At 43.3% G+C, this 21,553-nt stretch overlaps 1 protein-coding gene across 2 annotated transcripts in view; it reads right to left on the reverse strand.

The window, feature by feature from the left end:
• Positions 1–21,553, reverse strand: part of LOC130198067 (glypican-5-like) — an 89,278-nt gene that overhangs the window by 62,657 nt on the left and 5,068 nt on the right. For both annotated transcript variants that reach the window (XM_056421127.1, XM_056421126.1), the window contains exons 2-3: positions 17,384–17,545; positions 3,118–3,821 (exon numbers count right to left, since the gene is read on the reverse strand). In XM_056421127.1, coding sequence (XP_056277102.1) covers positions 3,118–3,821; positions 17,384–17,545 — 866 coding nt within the window. The remainder of the gene's footprint in view (positions 1–3,117; positions 3,822–17,383; positions 17,546–21,553) is intronic.

Consider the following 21,553-nt stretch of genomic DNA (forward strand, 5'->3'; position numbering starts at 1 on the left):
CTGTATTCTGCTGCTGTTGAAGTGCGAGAGAGAGCAACCACAAAATGGTTTGGGATAATATCCCAGTGTAAAACCACACAGTCACAATAATTCCTTTTATAACAACTCTAGATAATATTTGGACTCGGCAAAAAACCAGAGTTACTTCTTTGTTCTCCGCCTCGCACGTATGGAGTGTGTGTCATAGCAGTAGGTCAAGCGAGGTATTGGCATTTTATTTGTGTTTGCAGTACGATAGTGAGGTTAATAGGTATGAAAATAACAAAAAAAGGTGCTTAAATTTGAGAATTCACCCGGGAGGGGGGTATATGGAGGTGTGGGGGTGAAGGTGGCCATGCTGACACGGTAGTTGTGCACTGGAGATTTAACAGTTTTCCTTGACAGGCCACTGTGGCTTAATAAAAACAGACTGAGATTTTAAAAGGCCATAGGTCCGAGGTAATACATGGCAATAGAACGTGTGTGTTATTCTGTGTGTGGCTGAGTGTGTGTTGGAGCGCCTGAGTGAACGAGTAAACGTAGGTGCTCATGTTTGCCCTCTCGCCTGCGTGGAGCATTGAGAGCGCAGCACATGGGAGCCACCAGGGTCCGAATGGGGGCCACCTCCTTTTCCTGCAACAATTCTCTCAGCCATTTTTCTTCAGCTGGCTGGATCTAGTTTGTATGGCCTAGCTGGAATCCTTTCAATTCTGTCCCATTTGTCCCCGCGCGGGGCTCCCTGCTCCAGGCTAGCCTGCCACCCCATGAATACCAAGCAGGCATACACACACATGCGTTACACACACACACACACCATACATAAGTTGCATTGTGTCAGTCTTTAAGCCTGACAACCAACCCTCCGCTGTCTGTCTCCTCTGTACAGTATGTCTAGAAGCATTTGGATGTGTGTGTGTTTAATGGGACCACACCAGTGCTGTGCCTGTTGTAGAGTAGATCATTAACTACAAATTACTTCTGCCAACCATGTTACAAATTGCATGTTTAGATTGTTCCACTTTCCAGGCAGGTTTCAGTTGATTGTGACATATTGAGATGTCTGACACTAATGTAGTGTAATTACAATACAGGACTGTACTTTTTTTCCCCAGTAATAAGTAATTTATGGGATTACAACTTGAAAGTCTGTAATTGCAGTTCAGTTAGTCATACCAGGGAGTTGGATGATCAATTTGGTCTGGACCTGATCGCATCGTGGAGGAGTTTAGGTGGGAGGAGGTTTAGCCTTCGCTAAAAAAACAGAAATACATCTCCTGGAAAATTAAAAGGCCAGTGTGTAGGATTAAGTGGGAGCTATTACCAGAAAAGGAACATAATATTGAAAAATATGTTTTCCTGACTGTATAACCACTTTAAACTGTAACTGTGTGAGTATAGGGGGCGGGTGCCATGTTTCTAAAGTAGCCCAGGTCTAACAAGGCCACCGTAGTTCTTGGAAAGGGGAGGGGTGAGCAGAGAGGTGATTGCTAGTCTTTGAGATTAATTGACTAGTTTATTGTTAGACTGTACTGTATACTAAATGAAAATAAATAGAAAATTCAAAGTTTAATCATGTAACTACTTGCACATTGTGGCCTCGAGAGAGTTGACTTAGACTGTGCTACCGGGTCTGGGAACGGATTGAGTGCAGACCTGTGGTCCCATTAAAGATCAGGGAACAACTGCAGCCTAAATAGGCCTTACACTATCAGTATTTAAAGTATTTATTTTTTCTTTTCCTAATCCCATATTCAACACAGTTCATCACAGAAGGTTCAACAGAGTAACTCAAGGTGTTGACAGGATACGTCTATAAATAAATCAGTAACACGTCATAGCCAAATAGTGAGATGGGGAGAGGAGGGCATGAGGATATTAGAGACACAGACTGGGAGAATGAAAAAAAAAAAGATAAAACAGATAATTCCCACGACTCAGGAAAGTTCCTCTGAACTGTAAAGGGGCCCACTGAACGTGGTGGAACTACGATGTCCAGAACTCTGCAGCTTGTTCCCAGGGGAGAGACATGTGTAAGTGCTCTTATAGATTTGAAAACACTGGACATGCATGCACTGCATCGACAACCATGCCTGACATTTAGGGCAGCGAGGGAGATGCAATGGGGACTGTATGCAAGTGATACATATGTTATGGTCCTCTTGATGATGCACATCAATCTCTGCTAATCACCCTCCGCTCCTTGGTGTGTGACCCACGTTACCTTACACCCACATGCACGACCCCCAGCCTTATATAGAGAAAATAGGCTCTTGCTAAAAATGTAAAGATCGAGAACACCGTGTTCTGTATTCACAGAAGTAGCTGATTTTAGATGGCTTCTCAAAAAAAATCAAATGACTGACATGAAAACAGAACTATCATGTACTATATATTACTTGTATGCAGGGATAAGTGTAGCATGAGGTAACTATAACAAAGATTTGATCTTGAGATTTAAAGCCATCCTTATTTTTGTTTACCCTGACGAACATTCGTAAGAATATGAATCCAAGATATTAGGATTGCTAAACAAAAGCAGAATATGAACATTATATTTAACCGTACTGTTCAGCTTTAAGGAATGCATATATATATATATATATATATATATATACATATATATATATATACTTGTATATATATAATATATATGTTTGTATATATATATATATATATATATATATGTAGTACTCATAGCATGCAAGTGCACTCAGTCCCCATTTCATCCGCTATTTTTATTATTTTCCGACATTCTTAATGACGATTTCATAATATCCCCCCACAGTCAGCAGCTAAACGATAACGGTGACTTTGAGCCGCCTTGCCATTTTGGAAAATGAGTCCTTCTCGAGCCTCAGCCCAGCCTGCATGTCTTTGAAGGCAGCTGTTTTTTTCTTTGAATAAATATGACTTTTCTCTGAATAGTTCAAACACTGTGCAAACATTAATGCTGTGTGCAGGGTTCTTTGTTGTTGGTGGAAAAATATAGCCCGTAACCCACACGCAGCCTGCAAAACCTTTCCAATCAATACATTGAATATTGGCACGGTATATGAATAAAACAAAGAGGTCAAACCTAAAAATTTCGAGGCCTTTTTTACACGTGCCATTAAAGCTGCGAAACTCTTGTGTACTTACTGTGGCTGTGACGAGTGGACCGTGGAGCTGTGCGTAGAGCAGGGCCTCATTAACGTGGCCCCTCACCCCTAGCAGGGCTAGTTCCAGACTGTGTTGGCCAGCCATGGCGTGGGTTAGCTGCTCCAACAGGGTGGTATACCTCCTCCAAGGCTGATCCAGCTCTGACAGGCTGGCCAAGCAGCCTCGCATTACGTTCAGACAGTAGCCCACGCAGGGCTTGATGAGCGTCAAGCCTCGACAGTGGGAGCAGTACACCATCTTCACCAGGCCCTTCACACACTCTTTGCTCATGCTGACATGTTTGGTGGCGTTCATCACTTCAAGGCCCTCCTCCAGGGCCAGGCCCAGTTGTCTCCCGGCTCCCAGTGCCCCCTCCAGCTCCTGGACCATGACGGCTGGATGAGGCCCGAAGGGGTTGACATCCTGCCTGATCATTCGGAGACAGTCATCCATTTCGCTGCCCATCATCATGTTGCCTTCTAGGCCTGGATTGATGAGCCGCGTGTAGACGAGCGGGAAGAGGTTGTTAAAAAATTGGTGGATCGACGCCTCGACGGACACGTTGGCCCCCCGGAGGTAGAGGGAGAGGGAGGAGAAGAGTTGGTTAACGTGGGGTAGGGCTTGGCGGGACAGGGATGAGTAGGTTCCCTCCAACAGAGAACTCAGGTGGCCCTGAGAGAAGGATAGAAGGTACTGGAACATGTCTGCAAGGAGAGCAAAAGAGAAACACAGCGATAAGTGATAGAAAGACCAGGGCAAATTACATTTTATGTGAAATAAATACTAATATTAATGACATGAAATGGGTAAGGCATCCAAAATGCAAACACTTATCAGAACCCTCAATCTTAACCAAGATTTGAGTGGCTTGAGTGTTTCAGTAAGTTGGGTTGGCATACAAGTGTCAAGTTTCTGATGGTCTCCACGGAGAGAGAGAAACAGAAAGAGTACAACTATAAACGAAAGGAAACAAGGCTGGATGGATTTAAAAAGAGATAGATCCGCACGACAAATAGCTCCCGTTAGAAAGATTTGTATTGCTCTGTAACGTCTAAAGGACAGGGCATCATCTTTCATATGTATATGCTATAAGCATATACACTTTTAAATGCATCATGGGTGTTTAAGATGGCGACAGAGGAAGAGCCTGGTGCTACACAGCAATTACTCAGCAATAAAACATATCTGCTGTGCAGATGTATCTGTTTAAGCCCTGCATGATATGAGTAGCCAGCAACTGCATTTTCTCTGGCAAATACAGTAAATTCCAGATTTTGCAGCAGTGTTTGACATACCACACACACCACACACACACACGCACACACACCAGTTGAGTCATCCATTTCTTATGTCATTTCCTGGTCAGAAAATTAAGCTGGAAGGCAATCAGTGATGTCAGTGCAGAGGCAGGGATCAGTGCCAATGAAGTGCAATTTGGAAAAACTCTTTAACTCCCTTCCCTTCTCCCTTCTCTTTTTTCTCCAGCCCATTAAACTGCTCACTGACATGGTTTGAAGTTGAATAAGTCTATTAGAAAATGATGCAAATATTACTTTCATAAAAATCTCATCCACATAGAAACAGAAACATGGGCGATGTTGCTTATTATCAGGGGCCAACCTCCAGGTCTGAACAATGCAGAAGTGCCTCAAACCTGCATTTCTTTCAATTGGCCAGCAGGCTGGTGTCTGTTAACATTTTAAACATTACTTTATGCTCTCAATTGTGTGTGTGTGTGTGTGTGTGAGTGTGTGAGTGTGTCCGAGTGTCCTCTATCTTGGACACAACACTCTCCTTTGGGGTGTGATGTCAGCTTAAAAGCATGACGGGACATGAAGCAGCGGTAGCAACTGTACAGAAATTGAGACAGGAGAGTGAGGGTGCCAACGCCACCCCACCCCCACAACATATACACGCACACACATATTCATGAAATTAAAAAAACTAAGGTTAAGCTCACAGTGTATTGTAATTTTTCTTATACTGACCGATAAGCACATTTTAGTAAGTATGTGTTTCTTTTACGTGAACACTAACGTATTCATTCATAAGAGTACCTTTTCAAGTCGTGAATCTATTTCCGCACAGTGATTGTGACCAAATGTGTGTGTGTGTGTGCCTGTGTGTGTGTGTACAGCCCCTCCCAGCTCACAGACAGAAGGATAACAACAGTCATGTCCTCCTCAACAGCTGCACTAATATGACCGCTGTCTGTGACACACGGGGACTCCCCACTGGCCGGCAAAGGGCACGACTCATTTCCAAGGCACCAGAATGCAACATTATCACGATCGGACTGGCTCCCGCGCACACAACACTCAAAGCTGGGGCCTATTTGATGGTCTTTGCGGAGCGTGACTGCGTGTGACAGAAATAAAGCCCACGGACAAGGCGAGTAACGGTCAGTTGGGGATTATTACTGCAAAGTGAAGTGTGACCAGTTGTAGTCTGACCGGAGGCTGAAAGCTGTCAGAAAGAACGTAAGACGGAGGGTGAAGATCATCAAAATGACAAACAGAAAAAGAAAAGGAAGGAGAGACAAGAAATAGAATTTGATTTGGAGAAGAGATTTCCATCTCAGTGTCTCCTCAGCCTGTGGGGCCGCACTGAGTTGGGACCAGTGTGAGGTCTGGGGCCTGCTCGGCTGCCAGTCAGACATGTACACCACAAGATGTACCCACAGGCTTAGGTTACACTGTGTTACATAATGTTCTTATAAAATGATCATGCTCAGAAATACCATGGTTTAATCTTACTCTGTGTGAGATCTGGGGTGGAGGAGGGGGGGAGGAGGGGGGGGGGGCTACAAAACCCCCAAAAATTCTGGCTTATACTTCTCAAGAGCACCATGGCTGGATGCACGTATTTCAAAGGGTTTCTGACAGGATCATTAAATCTTTAAGACATTCCGTACTTGTTAAAACATTATATTTTGATTTGCCAAGAGAGTGACAGAGAGAGAGAGAGAGAACAAGAAAGGGGAAAAAAGGGAAAAGGGTGAGAGATTGCCAGGAAAATTGGAATAAAAAGAAGCGACTGAAGAACCTTTGAACAGGGAAAAACAACTACTGTACAAGTGGACTCCACCTTGTGAACATGCTCTGACATCTGGTTTCATTTGGCCTCTGGGTCCAGAGAACTTCCTTGTCTCTCCATGGCTCTTAGTTCAAACATGTCTTCCTCTGAATATACTGAAGTAGGACAAGAGTCCACCTTTCGTCCTCTCCACACTGGATCCCATGATTCATTCATATTTAACGTCAGTTATTTTCCTGTTTTATATCAAGATCTTTCCCACACTCAAATATATCTGTTTTTTTTCATTCTGTGATACATCCAGAACAGTCAGATGGGTCTCTCTGCACTTTCCAATACTGGAAAACAGGGTCACACCAAGAAAATTATAAAAGAAACTAGCAGTTTTTAAAAGTCCTAACTACCATTGCATGAAAATCAATTGAGTTTGATTGTTCTGGCTGACCACAGCATCTGAATCTGTAGTTCACCACAATCCATTTAGTCGTGGGTGACTATCATTACCACGTCACATACTCCTCTTGGGAAATTAAGCCTGGATGGATTGATGCTATACTGCATAAAGGATTTAACTTTAATTTCCAAGGAAGTCGTAAAAACTATGACATTTAAAACACATATTTGTCAAGATAACTATACAGGACTAAATGAACGCTTCGTCTGCGGCGCTGTGGGGCTGATCTGACATGCACTCTGCTCGGAATAAACAAGGTATTAAGCGGATAAGAGAGCAACAGTGTCAAAGCGGATGAGGCCTTTGTCCTGCAGTGGCCTAAACTGATTATGCAATATGACTTTGGCGTGAGGTATTATACCATATCTCTCCACCAATGCGATGCCAAAGTCGGTCTCTGAGATCACTGGATTTAATCATAAGAAGTTATTTCCACTTAACATTCTGCCTGGCAACTCAGTGTTTTACTGGCACAATTTGTCACCATGGCTTCCACAATAACCGAGTCAAAATAAGCGCGGTGGCAGCTCTGTGATTTAAGTCACTGCTATAGTGTTTTTCGCCATTGCTACCCAGCAGTTTCTCCACCACTCACTCATAGACCGGGGGTTACGGGGTTTAAATGTGTCATAAGTGAGCCTGCATCTTTTAATACGTGGAAGTATATGAGTACATGGACAGTATGTATGGACAGATATTATTGTATAATGAGTGTAGATATTCCATGAAGAGTTGGGTCTGTTAGCCGGTAATACTGTGATAATGAGGCAATATACTTCTTAGGGCCAGGCAAAGCATTTTAATCCTGCCACAAGCTTGGGTTTCAGACCAGTGACCACACAGATATATATGACATAGCGACACATGTGTACATTACATATCCCTGTTTTAATTTGTAGAAATACTGTACATAGGGCAATCTCACACTCAGCACTGTCCATCTTCGGTTACAGGGGAGAGCTGCAATGTCATACAATCTCTCAGCCTCTAACCTTTCAGGGAACAGTGTAATGGTAATAAACTATTAATAAATCAATTAATCAATCTGTTGAGTCTAGGGATGCACCGATACGACTTTTTCAGGCGAGATAATGAGACGAAACCTGGGCTTTGGATATCGGCCGGTAGCGAGTACCGATCCGATGCCAGTGTTTAATTCATAAGCTGCATGTCTCCCTGCACTAAAAAAACCGATTCAAGCCCTTCTTAGAGGTGACATTTAAATATTGTTTGATACATTTAAATAAATCAATTACAAAACGAAGATATTTATTTTGAATGGGTAACATTTAAATAAAATGTATGAAACTTTCATTTATTAGATTTATTTAGGTTACACTACACTCAAAAACGATTCAAGCCCTTCTTCGAGGTGACACATTAAATATTGTTTGATACATTTATATTGTAAATCAATTAAAAAATAGATATTTATATTTAATGGGTGGACACAAAAATGTGAATTTTTCATTTTTTTAGATTTATTTAGGTTAGATGGTGGCATCAACAACAAAAAATAAATGTGTTTCATTGAGGACTACCCTTTGCGCTTGTCTGAAGCTGAAAATCAGTTTTTACAGGTGAAGAGACACTTTCATGGTGTATGTGGTGGTTAGGCACCTTTCTTCTGCTTTCAAAGCCAGGGGTCTGTTATTCCCATTCCCAGTTCAGGCAGTGTGGAGTTTGCATATTTTCTTAGTTAGTTAGTTTTTATATTTTGAGTTAGATGGTGTGCATCACAAATTAATTTAATGAATATCGTTATTTGCATTATATGTATTTGATATTGGACTTGGACTATGTTGTATTTGATGTGCTAAATTTAAGTTTAATTTTATTGGATGGAAAACCTGCCAACAATTTAATTGAGTTCATCCAATGAGTCATTTCTTTGAGTGTGTGAGAAGGAGACTGGGATCATTATTGTATGTGTAAGGCAACATATAGCTTGATATTGCTTTCTTTACATTGTTAAACAAAATGTAACAAATCAATACATTAATATAAATGTACAAAATTGTTATTTATATATTAAAATAATGGCATCCGATAGCAGTTCAGCCTCTAGTCACCGATACCCGGTGTCAGTTTCATCATACTCGTGGGGTAAAACCGCATGTCTGAAGTGTAAAGTGGGAGCATGACTCATCTGTCAGCAACAAGCGCAGACGTGTGCTGTTTACGCAAACTTGACTAGCAAGAAGAGAGCAGCTGCCAAAAACGCCGTGACTCCACGAGCCTAACCCCACACAAAATTCAGCAAACCCTGGCCCCCAGATCCTAATTTGCCTGTCTTGTCCTATCAGGGGGGCTAACAGGTGGGATAATGAGCTCGGGGTGAGGGGCAAGAGTGGGGGAGTGGGGGGTTTGCAGGGGTAATTAAAGAGGACCGCCCAGCTATATGAAAACTTTGAAACATAAACAATTCCACAGATGCCAGGGGCGTTCGGGTGCACTGGGCTATAATGTGGCATGGGGGTAGGAGTGGCAGTGGAGATTGGGCAGGAGGGGGATCACTGCTCTCTGCAGGGAAACATGATCGAAGGCAGGGGGAGAAGCAGACGAGAGAAGGACGGGGGCTGAGGGAGGGAGGGAGGGTTGTTCAAATGGCTAATGCCATAAAGGGGAGATGTGGAGGGCAGACTGTTGACAGGCTGACAGACAGCACCTCTGGTCCTAGGCATAAAGGGGGCCACAGGTCGATCGTGACCCCCCATTTCTCTTATATTTATTGACGTATAAATCAGAGCATCTCTTTTGATATAGTGTAGTGCTAAGGAGCAGCAGAGTGTCATATACAAACTCATTGAGAGCCAGAACAAAACCAACAATTAGCAACGTTCTGACTCGTTCTTGAATACAGCATGAGCAGCATTACTGCACATGTACGCTCATGTCCTTTTCCTGTGTCAGAATGACCGATATGTTTAAATCTGGATGTTGTTGTAATTGGTTTAATAGGCAAATTGGAGGAAATAAAAAAAATGACCGCCCAAAGAAATACTCAATACAAAGTAGATTCCATGCAACAGAAAACCATTAGTCTGCAGACTGCAACATTAACAAGTGAATCAGGCATTTTTTCCAAAACCAGGCGACATTGATGACAGCGTGTAGTTTTGTTATTTTGCAATTAAAAAAGATCCGTTAAGGAACCTAATGATGACGAGAGCGACCGGAGAAAGAGACTGGACACCAGGTTATCATGAAAATAGGAAAGGAAACATTGAGACTAACATTAGATTAATATGAAACAGAGCCTTGAAACTGACTCCAAGGTGTGAATGGGATTCCAAGATGAAACGGAGTCTTGGGAAATCTTCCACTTTACTGGCCTCTGTTTTCATTTTTCAGCTTTTATATGAATCAAACACATGAAGGGTCACTTATGCATTGTTTAAATTATGAACCATAACTACTCTTTGATAAAGCCATTTTCTTTTTGGCATTCAAAATAACCCCAAAACGCGTCAATCCAAGTTGCGGGCTTAAATGAATCAATGGAAAATACTAAATAGTCAAGATAAATGTATAAAAATATTTGAAAAGGACAAAGTCCATCAGTAGTTCCAGTGTTCAAAGTATTCCCGTGATACACTGCATTGTGCTTGATTTAAGAGCAGACCCATGTCTGTTCCTTTTGGCAGACAATACAGCCGATATCATAATCCATCATGGATCACACACACAGGATACGGCTGGGCAGGGTGAGAACTTTGTGTCTATCCTTTCCTCTCATTTACTGTACCTCCTCCTCTGGAACACCACGGAGGAATGACTTTATAGATCAGCGACTACAGCCTACCTCGGGGACTCCCTAATGGTGTGCTAGGAGCCATGGAGGCGAGGAGGAAGAAGGAGAGGAAGCAGAGGAGTGTCCAGCACAGGGCGTAATGAGGAAAGTGGGTTGATTTGAATGAGCGTGCGATGAAGTGGGTTTGAGGTGAGAGACGGGAGATGGAAAGCCAACTCAAACATACTTTGGGTTGAAGTTGCAATGTGCGTCCAAGATACACAATATTCACAATGCTCATCCACTTATGCATCAAAAGCAGGGATTAACTACACACCCTGATCTCCCACAGGCTCTCCCATACAGACATACAAGTCTTGCCAGTTGCGGATGTTCAAGCCCTCTTTCCCTCACGCTAAGTCATGAACAACATCCCCATTATTACTCTCAGCATGACCTTATTAACTTTAATACATCACCTATAATTTGCCCTCACAACATCTCATTCATTAAACGAACAAAAAAGTAGATAAGTACACCGAAAGGGGAAGTAATCTGTCAAATGTGTGAGTTATGATGATGATTTTGACTGCCAGCTGCTATCCACAGAGATGTGTGCACACACATATCAATTCAATTCAATTCAGTTTATTTGTATAGCCCAATTTCACAAATTACAAATTTGTCTCGGAGTGCTTTACAATCTGTACACATAGACATCCCGAGTGCTTTTACATCTGTACACATAGACATCCCTGCCCCAAAACCTCACATCGGACCAGGAAAAACTCCCAAATAACCCTTCAGGGGGAAAAAAAGGGAAGAAACCTGTATCTCAAACGTCCACACATGGACTTTACGGCTTGAGGGATCATTCTGGCAAGGACGGGTGCAGCAAAGTCAGACAGGACACAGGAACAGGCCAGGCCGGACCAATCAGCAGCGGTAGAGTGCAAATCCCATCAGCCAGGCAGACAGATTGTGTTCCAGAAAAGCCAAATTCTCTTGGACAGAGAACAAGCCCCGGGAGATGAGACTTTGTCTGATTACCAAAAAACTTCCATCCAATCCATTATTGTGCTCATACGATAGTAGTGAGAGTGATGAAGCTTAGTCTCTACACCCAGAGGGCTTATTGAGGCGAGCTGAAAGCCAGTATCACAAATTGTGTTTGCAAAGTCGGGTCAGAAAGTCACGCCGTGAGGGTGAAGAGGTGGTGTTGGCGAGAAATAAAAAGGGAATTTCTGTCGGTTTCATTTCACGCCGTGCGTCAAATTATGGCTGTGGCGACTGGCGGCGAGCTAATCTACACAGGCTTCGTGTTTGTTTAGGCCTTGGATGTAATATTGGGGAGCATGGATGAGGAAGACTGTGGCTTTTGGGCAGCCAAATAATAACGACGAAAAATGAAAGGAGAACAAGACGGAGATGTATTTTGTGTTCATGGTTTCATTCTGTGGAGTGCACTCTTGGCAGCTGGGTTATCTGTGAGGCGTGAGGGCTCCCTGCAGAGCGCATGCCAGCACGCAAGCGGTTGGCACCGTGCCCACCGAGACCCAGCATGCTCTTGTTAAGCAACCAATGCTGGCCGAGCATGGACCACAGACAGAGAGAGAGAGGGCGAGGGAGAAAGAGGGAGAGCAGCAGTGAGAACACAGGGCAAAAACACTGTTTATTGCACACCAGATTAAACACACACACACCTGATATATTCAAACACACCTGCACACTTTCACTGAAACGTGTTCTGAAACCACAAGCCCTCCCTCCGTCTCATTTTTCTGTTCCCTCTCTCCAGGCCCGACTCCTCACTCCTCTGGATTCTCACATATTCGCGCTCATGTGAGGGGGGCAGATGAAAAGCAGAGGTAATTAGGGAAGCTTTGAGTGTGACTTTATGACTGCGAGAGGCTTTGAGCATTCCCTCTCTCTTTTGCCTCCTTCCCTTTGTTCTTCCCCCCCTTTCCCCAGCGAGTCGTGCAAATTCTGAGGCGCACACATCCTGCCTTATTGTGTCATGTCTACTAAGGAGACTCAAGAGGCGTAGATAAAACACAAACATGGACACACACACGCAATATATTCACTCTCACTATTAGGTCCATAAACACATTTTACCTCCACCCCCTAGGATTAAATGAGACGTGGAGGGATGGATTCCGGATATCCTCCCTAATTTGAGCATGAGCTCATGGTGCAGCGCAATGTCATCCCGTGTCCAAGCATCAGTCTCTGGAGCAATAACCCTGTCGGTCAAAACATCTGCACAGGAAAATACATGCAGACATGAAGTGAGAGAGAAAATAATAATAAGGATGTGAGAGAAGACCGGTTGAAATGATCACAAGCAAGATAAGCGAGAGAACTTCTAGAGAAGTGAGAGATTGCAATATATATATATATATATATATACATATATACATGAATGGGTGGTTCGTCGTTCCCATCAGTTTGTAGGCATGCACATACACATCCCCACGAAAGCAAACCTAAATCATCACTATTTCGTAATGAGTTGTGTAAGCCACACAGGAAGATTCTCCTTACAGTAAAAGTGAAGACAGCAGAGGAATTTTAAATACACTTTTCTTTCTTCCTATGCCAAAAGAAGGGGGGGGGGGTATGCGAGGAGCGTCAGATGTGGAGAATACTGCGTACTGTATCTCAAGCAGGTAATCAGTGCAAAGAGACCTTTCTGTTGTGTTTCTTGACTTTCTTTCACAATTCTGCCCAAGGCCCTTAAGTTTCCCTTGTGGTTTAGGTCACTTTGTCTTGTACACTCGTGCACATGTTCTGTCCTCGGACCTCAATGAGGAAAGGCGCCGTACTTGACCCGGCCGCCTCTTTCTCTCTCCTTCTCCAATGAAAGGCCACGGGGTTCATTTGATTTACAACTTTAAATCCGATGCACTTTTTCATTGACGATAGAGAGCTATCTAGGCCAGCAGAATCCATCTCTCTGAAAAGCATCTGTCAACTCCTGTGAGGACAACTTGAGCCCTGACGTGGTCATGGTGACTCGCAAGGGTGGTAAATAGTGTCTTTTGTAGACATGTACAGACACACACACAAAATAATCAAGATGCACACATACATAATGCTTGAATACCCACATTACACAGACACACACACACACACACTCACACAAACACAGATATCATGGCCTTTAGCCGCGGGCCAGGTCCCCCTCATATCGGTGACACTCGTGATCAAATGTGTCAGCGATTTCTTGACATCTGCTCCCCAGCAGCTTGAGTATAGTATACCCACATATTTACTATCTTGCTCATCATTCCCACCTGTCATGGACACGCACACACAAACTCATTGGATTGCCTGCACAACGTTTTGCCAACACGAAATTGCTTCGTATTGGACTGAACAATATATGAGGGCCTATTGGAAGTAACTACAAGCGAGGCTCTTCTCGGCCCTCAGATCTACTGATCAACTCGTAGCAGAGAATCAGCCTGTTCCTGTGTTGGGGTTGAGAGAGGAGATCTGCAGGGGGCTGGCTGTGTGTGTGTATGTGTGTGTGTGTGTGTGTGTGTGTGTGTGTGTGTGTGTTTCAGGAAAGTTTAAGGAGGGTGGAGAAGAGGATAAACTACAGGGAAGGAGGTTGTTATGCAAAAAGATGTAACGTGCTCTCCTGATTTAGGGTGTGGCAGTAGCAGGGTGAAAGCAGAAAGCAACTAGAATTGGCACTCGGTAGAGCGCATACCTTCGCAAATCACAAGATTGGGCATTGAGTTATGAACATTTTGGCATTAGTTGCATGCCAATTGGATAAAAATTGACCGTGCTATGGTAAAAAGAAGATTTTGACCTTTCCATGATCTTGACCTTTGACCCGATCGATCCCAAAATCTAATCAAATGGTCCCCGGATAATAACCAATCATCCCACCAAATTTCATGCGATTCGGTTTAAAACTTTTTTTGTTATGCGAATAACACGCATACAAATAAATAAATAAATACACGGCGATCAAAACATTACCTTCCGCATTTTCAATGCGAAGGTAATAAGGGGAGAATTGCAAAAGACTATTGGAGCTGTAATTGTTGTTGTTGCAGCCCACCAGTGAACCTGTTCCTCCGTATTAACACGGTATCAGGAACATTTGCGGAAGAAAAGTTATTTCAGAAATGTGGTCCGTGTTTAAGGGGTCATACTCGTGACATGCCAACTCCCACACATGACAACGCACAGTAGGGCCTTTAGGCCTGTCAAAACAAAGGCAGGCCAAGAAAAACACACGCACACACACACACACAGACACACGCCTTAAACACACACCATCTCCTTTATAATGGGCTGGTCCTTTTGGCTAATCTTTGGCAATCAGCAGCAGTGATTTGGAGATGGGAAGCTGCAGTTGACAAAGAAATCCCACCCCGATTGGTCGTTACAAGATTTACGGTACGAGTTGAACGACAAGCAGACAGACATCTGCAGAGGAAAGAGTGGCCACGTCATGAGAGCATTATCAAATAAATGATGAGCAGCAGAGGAGCAGAGTTTTCCAGACAACCGGCTCAGCGGTGAACTGTATGTGGTGCAACTGGATAGAGACAGTACAAATAAAACGAGCGCAGGAGAAGAAAGCTACCCACAAACAATGTTCCACCATCCAGCGTGTGAATAACAGCACCAAGGGCATCAGCCAAAATCATATTCTCATTACTGCATGCGGTATATGAGCCACTTGCTACTTCACATTCCACTTGAGGCACTCAGACAGCACAGAGACTGTCCTTAGAAGGCCCTGGAAATTGAGGGATAGTGACATCATCATTTTCGGCACCACCATACTCCAGTTCCTATTGTTATTACATTGTTATTTTCCATCTTGGCCTTTTCTGGATATGTGGAACACCTGACTTCCATTTTTTTGACGGGCTCAGACATGAGGTAAGAAGGAAAAGATCTTAATGATGATGATGAAAAGGTCAAATACCAGGAACTGTTAGTTATATTCACGTATAACTGCGCGTTATGTTTAAAGAGGAATGTAATATTGTGGTGGTGTTTTAGAACGTTAAACAATATGTGACAGTAATATATCCTGTCGAGATGACATTTAACCTGTTCATTTCCATGGCAACAATGTTTGAAACTAATACATTCTCCGTGACCCGTTTCATTCTCTATTACACCATTTGTTTACATGTCATTTTAGTTGGACGTCAACATCCATCATAAAACAGGACTTGTCCAAGCAGACCATTTGTAAGGTTCTGTTCTGTGTTTAATCTCTGTCTCCTCGGTGTCGACTGTGTCTTCTCTGTCTCCTGTCTCCTTGATCGTTTCATCCCTTTCACCTGCCCTCAGCCACTCTCGTCTCGTTAATGTCTCATGTCATACACCTGTTTCCCCCCTATATATTGTGCTACTCTTTCCCTTGTCTGTTGCTGGATTGTTGTCTTTTTTCCGTCGTCCTGTGTTTCGTGCGTTTACCTGATCCTGCCTGTTTCGACCCTGTCTGCCTGCCCTGAACACCGATTCTCTGCCTGCCCCTTTTTGGACTTTGTTGTTTTTTGTGTGGAAAAGTTTGCCTCATTAAAGAGCGCCTTTTTGTTTATCTACACTGACTCCTTGATTCCTCTGCGCATGAGCTCCTGCACCTCGCTATCTGTGACGTCGGCGTGACACCATTGTCTTATAAAACTAATTGCATGGTACCGAAATTCCCATATTGCTAAAAAAACCTTCCAAAGCAAGACTTCCACCCTGTGGGATGGTGTTTGGAGTTTTTTTTCCGGGAGAGAAAACTTGGTCTATTTCGGAAATTCTATAATTTAAACGACACTGCAATCACTCGGGGAAGAGGAAGGAGAAGCTTGGGCATCGAGTGCACGGCTTGATTCGGTTGGGCGTAGTACAAACCCCTCTGGCAGGCGAGACCCAGTTGAACCAGGCTTTGTCTCGACAGCAGGGCTTTGTTTATCCGGAACTCAGACATCTCAACTGACCGGAGTACTGAGGAGCCATTGCGCCCCAAAATAAAAATACATCCAAAAACTAAACACCAAGACAAACAAACAATACAAATCACTGTGCACGGATTGTTTCACTCCCCAAAATGACTGTAATTTGTTTGAGGGTTGCAGTCATTGTTTTTGTTGTCCTGAGAGCAGGAGCCGATAATGACAAAGCAGACCATCTTCCACCCAACATTAACATCTGAGTTAAAAGGCCTCTGTACCCTCTTTTTTCCCCGATTTATCCTCAGTGATCCCTCTTCACGCTCATGCTGCTGCCAAACCAACAGCAGAAGGGGAGAAAGGTTGGGGGGCGGAGGGGTCTGCCCATTTCCTGACTGCACATTGGCCTGCACGCCAGCTTCCGTGGCCCCGGGGAAAAAAGTAGAAACTCTTTTTCACCGAATAAATATTCTTTGAACACACAAATGTATTTGGTTTGTATTGCTGCATTTGGATTGAAAACGGGGCCGTGAGTTCAGGTTCGGGTCAGCGTGAAGCTGGGTCGGGTTTTTAACCCTCCTGTTACCTTCTGGTCAATTTGACCCCATTCAATGTTTAACCCTCCTGTTACCTTTATATTTACTGACATATTTTACCCTTGGGGTCAATTTGACCCCAGCAATTAAAACCTCCAGAAAATTCTTAGAATTACTATTGTTTTCCAAGTTTCAGTGTGAGGTACTTTATGTTTGTTTGTTGACTACCTAAATAGCCCTTTAAATATATAAAAAAGTTGATATTTCTTATATGTTTGACACAGTGAAAAACAGCCTGGGGTCAAATTGACCCGAAAGAACACAGACATTAAACATTGAATGGGGTCAAATTGACCCTAAGGTAACAGGAGGGTTAAATGAAAGACTATGCAGGAGCTAGAGCATTCTGGGGCATCGGTCCCATGCAGGGGGAGGTAGAGTGTGTACCAGGGATCTAACTGACGATTCACCAAGCACTCAATCGCAAAACATCTCTTTCCCATTCATCAAAAACAACAACTCAGAGTCTCTGGCCAATCACATCCATCCCGAGCCCGGCCCCTTGAGGCCCAGCACTTACCCTGGAAGGCATCCGAGTGGCCGGAGATGAGGTGCTCCAGCTCATAGCTGTAGGACTGAATGTTGTGGAGGGTTTCTCTTTTTACAGCCAACTGGTAGCTCTCCTCCATCTTCCGGGTGCAGCATGACGGACCCTGGTGCTTGCAAACCAACAGATCCACATCTAGGAAAGTCACACAGAAATGGACATAGGATTTGTTATCTTTTTATTTATTTTTCAGTCAGTGGAAACACATTACGCGTATTACCAGAAATGGAAGCCCGGGAGAATTTAGGAGATATGATAACGTCTTGTATCCTATGAGGTGGATATATGATTCTACACTGTGCTCTGCAAATATGTGTGAGTATATGTATAGTGTCCTGAGAATGCACATAGATAGACAGGCCATAACTCCATTGGGAGACAGAGGAGCCACCATGGGAGGGTGAGAAAGTAAACCAAGAATTCATCCACGTTTCCTGCTAAAAATACTGTCTCTGCTAAATATATAAATATCTCTGGCTCGTCCAATTGCACACTTCATCAAAACACACATGTGTACATGCATGTCCCATAAAAACTTAAAATACAAGCGTGCACTTGCACTTTGCAATGCAAACATGATACACGTAGTCCCTACACACACACACACTAATCGGTATGAAATCACCTCTAGAACTCGGCAGTCATCATAAGACTGCAGCTCAGAACAACCACATGAAGGCAATGACCTAAGTGCAAATACTGTGATCCAAAGAAACGCTCAATCAGGCACAATTACATCAGAGGAAACCGAGTCCAACCCGTCCTGCCATGCAGTGTCACCTGCTTCTCACCCTCGCTCCACATATAAACACTGTCATGACATCACCGAGACTGCTCACAATTAGCATGGCCTGTTAAGAGGGTTCTTTCCCACACATTTCCTTGCACAGGGACATGTCCATAATGCAGAAGTCTGATATGACAACTCATTCTCTAGGGGGAAGAGCTGGACGGGGTTGCTGGGGGCAGGTGTTGTAACCAGAGCCTGAAGCACGGCCTTAGGACGGACCGCAAGACCAGTGCCTCACTGTCCAAATCCCTCCATGAAACACAATAGGGTTGCATTCTCAATCCCTCTTTCCCTTTCTGCTCCCTCACTCCCATTTGCCTGGCATATCCTAGTGAGGCCTGGGTGTCTCTTAATTACCCAGTGAGGCTCCATTTGTTCCCAACCCAGAGCCAGACGAGTGAAGTCATAACTGGCCGTCCTGCCCCTTACAGCTCATTATCTCCATCTCTATAGCGGGCCACGTTTGTATACGTCGACACTGCTCCTGAGAAGTCCTTTCCTGTTTGTTTGTTTTCTGTCTGGAGGAACACAACATGTTGCTTACTGAGACCATCAACATGTAAAGTTTGCATATGAAATGTGAAAAAATTATAAAATGCAACGTGTTTGTTTTGGGCTTACTTGCATCTGCTACTTCTCAACGGACCTCTCCTCCCAGGCTTAATAGAGCTTTTTTCCCAAATTTCGATTGATGGGTTTGACATAAATGAGAAAAACAATCTGTTGAACAGACAATGGGTATTCACAGGTCCAAACACATGACAATGAACTCTTCAATTCATCTATTCAGGACATCTGCAAATGCAGAACTAAGAGAAGCTACTCCAGAACACATGTCCACCCTTTTCACTGGGCAACAACATACCACACGTGCCTTCTCTAGAAACTGTAGTTTCCAATAATTCATAATGTTTAGGTTTCCTTCTAGTACTAAAACAAAAGGGAAGTTAATCAATCATTTAATAAATGTAAGTGCAGACACAAGCTGATTTATGCATCACATGACCTAGAAGCTCAACCTGTTCTCTCAGGATCATGATCAGGTCTTAAAATGGAACACTTGGCTAGAAATGCATTAATTTCACTTACATTTAATTAAAGTGTAATGCATTAGAGCCCTTGGTGGAGCACAACCCTTCATGAACGTGGCTCTCGGAAAGCTTTAAGCTACATGGGAAACGTGTGCCACTTGTCAAATATCCCGTCGCCAGTTGAAAGCATGATACATGGTCCGGGTTGAGTTTTAACGTTGTTATTTCACCATATTTGGTGTGTATCCTCTCTCCCCGTCTGTCCCTGACCCTGTTCTCCTCCCTGGCTGGCTCTTTCTGTCCTTTGTGTTTGTGTGTTATCTGTGATATGAAACTAATATCCAGGGACTCACAGTGGAATCCAGCCCGGCCTCTCCGTCCCTTGCGAGTAGCTTCATGGAGTAAGCGATACTCAGAAAGACTTTGGCTGTTAAAGCCGCCACAGCAGTCGGAAGGACAGGCTGACTGCGTCGCGAATACACCACGCCACTTTCTGGAATCATTAGGAGCCGAGTAACTATGTGTGTGTCCCACGGCAAAACATAATGCGACAGTATATTAAAAAACAGCATTTTAGTGGCTTCTACATGAAGGCTGAGCTCAAATATGTATTGAGGATTCAGGGTGGCACTCTTTCAAGGACTCCAGGAGGCATTGAGGTCTACTATGTAGGACACATTTATTAATATCAGACTGCCTTGTTTTTGAGTAACACGTGTGTGATTGTAAACCATACTCCATTTATATGTTCAGTATACACAGCACAGATCATACAACTTGAAAGAGGTATTGACTTCTCGTTAAACCTTTATGCTGCATTGTTGAATGACAATAAAGCATTTGAGGTATTTAGGATTTTTTTAAAGTGTTTAATAACAACGTAAAACAAACAAATATATGCATGGATTCTTTTACTCAAAGGTTTAATGGGCACCTTTGGCAACAGTTTTAAACATCTGGACAATTTTCCCCATTATTCTTTGTAAAACTACTCAAGCTCTGTCAAATTGCCCGGGCACCATGACTCAACAAAGAGATCAAAATCTGCTTCAATTCTTTCATTGGGTTCATTGTAATGGTTGACGGCTGAGATTAGCATTGTTGCTTTTATGACATTCCTGCATGGATTTGGCTTCATGTTTGGATCTTACTGGGACAAATTGTCAGTCGAATTTAGTTTGTGTAGCATCTCTCCAATCGGAGCTCAGGGACCCTGTGGCCCCTTTACTCAGATGTCTCGGTGCCCTCTCTCACTAATGCTCTACTCACACAGACAACTACGGGGACTTTCACTTTAAATGTGTTAATCTTCTCAGTTGACGTCACAGTGCAATCACTTACATGTTCCTTTTCAACCACACTGTTGTGGAGTTTGACTCTTACTGCAAATACTCAAAGGGACATTTAAAGCCGAAATTATAGATCTAATAGTTTTGGAGACATGTATTATTTTATATTTTGGGGCAAACTGTCCCTTTAAGCTGAAACTGGGTTTTTTTGTGAGAGCTTTCTGAGCTCTGAAGATGTCACACTACCTCGGTCCTGCATTTTAGGTGCACTGAATACAAAATTGCAATATGCTGAAAACATGTGAGAACAGATGAATGGCAGAATATGAGGGTCAGCACTTTTTTTGCAGCATTTGCCCATGCAGCGATTTTATAGTATTTTACAAATTTCAAAGCTTCTCAAGAACTGTTAATGTTATTTTGTCTTTTAATCTGACTTCAAGTCACAACTCTTGGCCTTAAAGTGACCTAATATAGACTCCAATGGGCAGAAGATGTCATTAGTGCCCAATGTGTATGCCACTCATTCTGCCTGGCTAAACCTTAACACACTTTGCCCTCCAAATTGGAAGTCAACTCTGAATCCTAATTCCCTTAATCGTCCTCAGGTGACAAATACCTCTGGAGTAATTTGCCGTATTAAAGTCACGTCTCAGGGGTCACAATCCCTTCAGCAACACCTCAGCGCCCTTCATTGCACAAGTCAAAACTCGTGATTGGAGAAACTCCTACCACTGTATAATTACCCCGCTATACCTCACATGCCATTCTCAATATGTGGGCCTACAGTAACACAGCTGAATACAGTATTCTGCTGAGAAGATGTGAGCCTGAAACCGCCCTTTTCAAACACTCCTGCCCTCATAAACTGATTTATAAACAGCTCACATCTCCTCAACACGGTATGGAAATGTTGTTATGATTTGGACTGCGTTGATGACTGTGAGGGTTGCAGTTTCCTGATGCTGCTGTTTTGATATTTTCCCGAGAACAAGAATAACTTTGTTGGAAAGTGGGTAATTACTGCAGTTGC

This window comes from Pseudoliparis swirei, chromosome 8 (genome assembly GCF_029220125.1).
Source record: "Pseudoliparis swirei isolate HS2019 ecotype Mariana Trench chromosome 8, NWPU_hadal_v1, whole genome shotgun sequence".
Classification (NCBI taxonomy): Eukaryota; Metazoa; Chordata; class Actinopteri; order Perciformes; family Liparidae; genus Pseudoliparis; species Pseudoliparis swirei.